Here is a 6,621-nt window from a genome sequence, read left to right as displayed (position 1 = left end):
ACAGGCATGAATTTGAGTGGGGCAAACAGTACTGCAGCTGGAAAAAAGGCAGGAGCATCTGTGCGGGAAGATCTCGATGGGAAGCACTCATTTTCAAATCTTGTTCTCTTGTTTTTTCACGTAGAAAGGAACAATCTGTTCTGCATTTCTTTCTTTCAGTTGCTCAGCTGTAGCATAGCTATATCGCATGTTAATGTGCAGATGTCATGAAGAGTTCATACAAGACAAGGTAAGTATGGCTAACCTACGCAGACTCATCACCTAAAGTTTCCTCAAAAAATAATCCATCGCCATCCTGCAAGTATCAACTTAGTCAACTGTAGAAACCATAAGCGAAATCACCTGCAGGAAGAAAGGGTGATATTACAATGTGTGTAGTTTTTAATATTTTTTTCGTTTGTTTTCTAAGAACTGTCTTCAGGGATTATACTCTGTTCTCAGAATTGCTTGTGCACAAGACAGACGTGCCTGCTGAGGAGTCTCAGGAGGCGTATTTTTATTGTTTTACATTTGTTTTTCTTTGTTTAAAGTAAGGACCTGACTCTCTGGACTAGTGGCAAAACATGATTTACAGGGAAACGTGTTGCCTCATAACTCCTTTGTTATTACTAGTAGCTACTGAAAAGATGAGACATGGGACATTGAAAGTAAAGTAAGATGTCTTTTGTTCTGTGTCTTTTGCTCAGTGATGTACTATGCCCATAAAGCTTGTGCCCACCCCTGTAAACAAGTAAGTGCATGATTGTTACCATGTGTTGTTCCAGAGGGTGCATCTATAAATGTCTGCAAATTCAAGGACCAAATATGTGGATCTAATAGAATGGGACAAAATTCCAATATTTTTATACCTGGAAAACTAAGTCAGGTCATTACAAGCTCTGAATGCTTTTTTCCCTCCTTTAAAGCAGTTGTTTGCAGGAAAAACTACAACACGGCTTGGTCGTCTTTGAGGTATGGAGCATCCTACTATTCCTCTTTAACAATAGTGTTTCAAATAAATTTCGTGCTTATTGGCTCGGCCAGTGAGATTTGTCACACATACACATGCAAAATATATTTCAAAGACTTATCTGTCATGTAAGATTTAAAACTATTTCCCCTCATTGTAACTTTCTGGCAATTAACACTACTGATTTACACGATAGCAATTTAATCTATTGTCTTGAGAATGGGACGGATGTGACGTTTGGTCTTTATCTTTCCTTTTAAATGAACAAGAGTTCCTGGCTTGTACAAAAACAAGAAATTTCAGACCAAAGCCATTCCAGTGCTGTCTTCTGAAGGAACATGGGAACAATGTTGTTGTAGGTTATAGAGGGCAACTGGAGGAGCTTCTTATTCATGTGCAAGAGTAATCTCGCACAGGAGAAGGTACGTTAATTTCTAATTAAGCCAGTGATAGGATTATAGAAGGTTATACACTGAACATGAATGTTACTTGAATGTGTTGTGATTTGTTGTTGGCACCTGCTCTATCAGAATTGGGGGGAACTTCAGGTCTGCAGTTTAGAACAAGGTGGCAGGAGGCTGAATCTTTTTCTTTGCTGGCTTTGTAAAGATGAAGGATTAACAAAGAAAATCAATATCTGATTCAGTCACAATAACACAGTGCCTGCACTAAAAATACACTAGCAAGTGTGTAATCTGAGAGCAATGCCTATTGTTTACCATTACTTTGTAGTCACATTCTCATGCAGTTGTCACTTCTTGGCTGTCTTGCAGCGGTAACAGCCTTATGTCAGATTGGCATCTGCAGCTCTGTGTTGGACTGAGTTTTATAGCAGATCTTTCTTTTCCCAGCTCTTGTGAATAAGGCAAACTCATGGCTGAGAACTGGACCTACACAATTGACATCAATAAGAAGTGTGCATCTGTAAACCGAAATCACAATTTGCCTCTGCAAAATGTATTCTAGTCTTTAATTGGAGGTTCTTCTAGGGAAAGGTGTGTCTGGTCTCCTGGCACAAATATATTAAAGTATAGTATATTTAAGCCTCTCTAGATGTGTATATGATTGCTGAAATTAACTCACTTAAATGGAGCTCACTACAGCTTTCATCCATTAAGGGCTAATGTCTTGCCATGGGATGCATCTGTAGTTCACCATCTTCATGATACTGGTATCTTATTATTTTTAAAGCCCTGTCAGTACAGAAGTTGGCTTGTGGACATACACAGAACAAAAGCTGCTGTTTTGATTGTAGAAAGCAGGAGACAACACTCAAGCTGATTTTGGTGAATGGAAGTTATCACCCTGGGTCTCTAATCTCAGCACAATTTCCTCCCTTTACTTCTTGCCCTTTGTCACAAGGATGTTACCACCCTGAAATCAGTGCATTACAAGCATGTGGTTATGATGGTCTGCCAGCTTGTTGGCATACCCTTTGTGGATGTCTGGGCAGCAGACCAGCTAGAGCCAAGTTGGCTGATCCCATCTGGTGTGCTGCTTCATGTCAGGTTGTCTGATAACTGTCTGTGTGTTGAAAGGCTTTGTGCGTGTGGTGTATTAACTTGGGTAAGTCAGAATATCTGTGTATGTTGGATTGCGTTTCCTGAGGAGGTAGCCCACATTCCCCTGCAATGAGAAGTGAAAATGGGAACAAACAATAGTTATTCTAGATTACTTACCTAAAGAAGCATGGGTGGATAACTCAATTACTATGAAAGTCTGTGTGGGTTACAGCTTCCTGAAATGTTGTAGAACTTCAAAAATAAATCTATAAAGAAAGAATAAAAAATGGTGAGTTGTGAAACAGACAAAACACCCCAAAATAAGAATATTCTAATCTCTCTCTTTTTTTTTTAAATCTGTCTCTTTTTTTTTTTTTTTTTTAATTTTTTGACAGATGCTCTTCTTGGCAGTGCTGCTAACGAACCTACTGCTGGCTGCTGTAGTATCAGGTAGGAAAACATGTTTATTTTCTGTTCACCAGAAAATATCTGTAGTTCACCAGATCTGCTTATTGTTCTGGTGAACTATATGCATGAACTTATAAATATGTTTATAGTTATGGTGAACTATAACATGGTTTCATGGTTTCTTCTGTGAGATTCTGCCTTTCCCTTTTTGCCCATCTAATCCTGTCTCAGGCAATAATCTCATCATGCTGGACATGCTGATAAAGTTAATTCTTTTGGCTCTTTACCTTGCAACAAGCACTGTGTTGAGTCACAAAGACTCTCTGAAGTCAGTGATGTTTTGCTGAGCAAACTATGGGGCTTTGCCCTAGTGATTTTAATGGGATCACAGGCAGGAACACATGATATGAGCCAAACATATAATAAAATCTTCGTTTGATCCTATGGACTGTCATGCCAGGCATGTGCCTAGAAGCTAGAACTAAAGGTCCAGAAGAGACAGTCATCACAGCACATTCCAGCAGATAAATTCCTAAATTACAAAATAATTGTTTTACATTGCAAGTTATATTGTGTTTTGATATCCAGGATCATCAGGCTCTTTGCTTCAAGAGTCATCAGTTTCCCGTTGCAGCCTTTTTGGGAATGATCACATCAAAACTTTTGATGGATCTTTCTATGATTTTGCTGGGGACTGCAGTTACCTCCTTGCTGGGGACTGTCAGAGGCGCTCCTTCACACTCTTAGGTGAGTCTGAGCAAGATACTAAGAAGTAACAAATGCAAAATGTTGTAGGATGTGGCATTGCCCTTTGGGTTCCATGGCTGAGAAGAGGTGACAAATAGTTACCCTTAGTCAGATAGGATGAACCACTGCATAAAAGGATAATGTGTTTATTTTTGGTTTTTTTGCTGCTTTATGTTGTTGGGGTTGTTTTGGTTCTTTTTTTTTTGTTGCCTTTTTTTTTTTTTTTTTTAAGTGTGATTATTTCTGAGGGTAGTCTGTTGCTGGCTTCTGTTATCCCTTGGTAATACAGCTCGCACATAACTAAGCTGCCAAGAAATGGTTATTTTCTTACCAGCCCTTATAAAGAGGGAAAGTGAGACCTTCTTTAATTTTGAATTTGCTAGTGAAATGGGGCTATTAAAGCTGCGTACAGGAATAAGAACCACATGAATTTGTAGAACTAATGTTACCTCTATGCTAAATCCCCTCCTACAGGAACAGCAGGCACTAATAACTCTTCCATACTAGTCATAGTTTAAGATGACCTTTTACTGACTACAAATAAATTGAAGTAAACTGATTCTGTCACTCTGAAAAGGAACTGTATACCGATTTAAATAGATTTCCTCTTTCAAGTTGAACAACCTGCTACTTTTTTTTTTTGTATGGTGAAGAACTCACCAGCATATGGGACTATGGGAGCTATGAACTGACTGCAATAACATGAGCTGGCACTTTATTGTTAGCACATAAGCATGGCATAATGTGTTTTTAATTCCGATCATATATGTGTGAGCTTTGGTTTTGGGTACATGGTTGTGAAGTGCAACCTGTATTGTTGAATAAAGTGTCTATATCTGGGCAAAGCTGGCTACCTCAGAGCAGGAGATCCAGAACAGGTGGCACATTGCACAAGGAGCTGCTCTAAAGTCAAAGCCAGGCAATGGGCAAAAGCAGAGAAGGGACTATGTCTGAACCTGCCTGCCCACCCCCCTCCCTTCTCTCTCAGAGCCTAAGAAAGTTGTCTCCATCTCTGTGCTGCTCCTTTTGCAAAAGTCAGTGTGAGTTGTTTCTGCCTTCCCCCAATCCCGATGTTGGATAGCCAATACTGGCATCCACCCCTTAAAGACCAGTTGAGATGGTTAGAGAGCTTATCAAGAATGACGATATCCAGGCTCAGTTCTTCCATAATTTCAGTGGATTCAACCTCCTCCTTTTACCACTGAACTCTCCAGCATGTGTTGTAGGACGTAGAATTCACTCTCTAGAGACAGCAGCAGGGCGAGCATGAGTCCACAGCCCATGCCAGCTCATGCACCTGGCCAGTGGTTGATGCCAGCCCTCATCCTGGGCCTATCTGTCCGTGAAACATTAAACAACTATGGGATGAAATGGATGGGTGGATCTTGAAGCTGTTACATGATAGTGCTACCAGCCCTGCAACGTGTACTTACAAGTTGGCTTCCTGAGTCCCAGAACTAACAATATTTGCTTATGTTTCATCTCTTCAGGTGACTACCAGAATGGGGAGAAACTTGGTTTTTCTGTATATCTCGGCGAATATTTCAATCTTCGCTTCTCTTTAGATGGAAGTGTGATGCAGGAAGATAAAAGGTATTTGTGGGAATAACTATTTCAGCAGAAAAAAAAAGATGGGTTTTGTGTCATATTCTGAGAATTTCCTGTTTTTCTTCACAGAGTTTCCATGCCTTTTGCCTCCAATGGCATATTTATAGAGAAGGAGGCAGGTTATTATAAAATATCCAGTGATGATCATGGCTTTGTGGTGAAGATTGATATCAGTGGGAATATTCAGATACTCCTTCAAGAAAAGCTCTATAATAAGACCTGTGGGTTGTGTGGCAACTTTAATAGATTTGCTGAAGATGACTTCAGAACTCAGGAAGGTAAGACTATGACAGATTGTACATTAATGTATGCTCTGCAAACATTTCCTGATGGGTGATTCAACAAAGATTTCACTAATGCAGCAAAATATTTCTACAAAACCTGTCAGGTTCCTCATCTTGATGGGCTGAAAAGCTGTGGTAAGTTCTCTCATCTTCCTTTCTTCTGAAAGGAAATAGCTGTCACATCATAATCCTGAGCAAAACCCAGAAGACTGAATTCAACATGTTTAGAAACCTTGAGTCTTGAAACACAAAGATCAAGCTACAGGCTAAACAGTGTACAATGTAGCGTGTGGGGAGATCAACTAGGAAAAGACCCAGCTAAAAGGATGTGGAGGATGCTCATTGATTCAACTTCTGGTTTTTTTCATGAGTTAGGCAAGCGGGAGGTAAAATAGATAGTCTGGCAATAGCAGAATATTAAATCCTGGGAGTTGCTACTGGCAAGTTTGCCCTTCGATGTGGCATGGAATGTTGTTCTATAAACCTTTTAATGATACTTCCCTGTCTGTATGGGCTATCGGGTTGGATATACACCTTATATCACATTGGCCTCTAATGAGAGGGAGTGACAAGCCTGCTTTTGCAGCCCTTTACACCTTTATGCAAAATCTGTCAGTGTGGGTGAAGTCTAACAGTCTTGGAAAAGCCCTGAATATGACTTTGAAGGACTGATCTTGATTTGTGGTATTTCAGAGTGTCTTTTAATTCTTAGCACCTATCTCAAGAGGAAAGGTTTTGAGTAAGTCAGCCAATGGATTAATATGTTAAACTGATCATGTAAATTATGCATTAAAAATAAATGGTACAGGAAATAGGAAGGGAGACAAAGCGACTTGGAGAAGAGCCTGGCAGCACTCCAGAGATGTGTGTTACCAACAATTGGGATACATAAGTATAGCTTCAATATACAGAAAAAAATAATCATAATACATTGAAATGATTGGTCGGTCTTACAGCAATGTATATAATAAGAAACAAAACTCAGCTCACAGAATTGCTTGGCAGGGCTTGGATACCTCTGAATGCCTTGAGATCTGAAGTTTACATCTTTTTCTCAAGACAAATAACAGGAGCAAGGCTATTATAAAAGTCAGGAGCAGAAAAGCAGACAGTGTTGCCCTTG

General features: G+C 39.7%; 1 protein-coding gene across 1 annotated transcript in view; it reads left to right on the top strand.

The window, feature by feature from the left end:
* Positions 1-1,297: 1,297 nt before the first annotated feature.
* Positions 1,298-6,621, top strand: part of VWF (von Willebrand factor) — a 138,317-nt gene continuing 132,993 nt past the window's right edge. The window contains exons 1-5 of the mRNA XM_084270626.1: positions 1,298-1,371; positions 2,847-2,901; positions 3,448-3,606; positions 5,097-5,199; positions 5,284-5,492. Of these exons, the coding sequence (XP_084126752.1) occupies positions 1,342-1,371; positions 2,847-2,901; positions 3,448-3,606; positions 5,097-5,199; positions 5,284-5,492 (556 nt within the window). The 5' untranslated portion in view covers positions 1,298-1,341. The remainder of the gene's footprint in view (positions 1,372-2,846; positions 2,902-3,447; positions 3,607-5,096; positions 5,200-5,283; positions 5,493-6,621) is intronic.

This window comes from Gallinula chloropus (genome assembly GCF_964237585.1).
Source record: "Gallinula chloropus genome assembly, chromosome: 1".
Taxonomy (NCBI): Eukaryota; Metazoa; Chordata; class Aves; order Gruiformes; family Rallidae; genus Gallinula; species Gallinula chloropus.
Note: the sequence above shows the minus strand (reverse complement) of the source record. Positions and strands in the feature narration are given on the sequence as shown.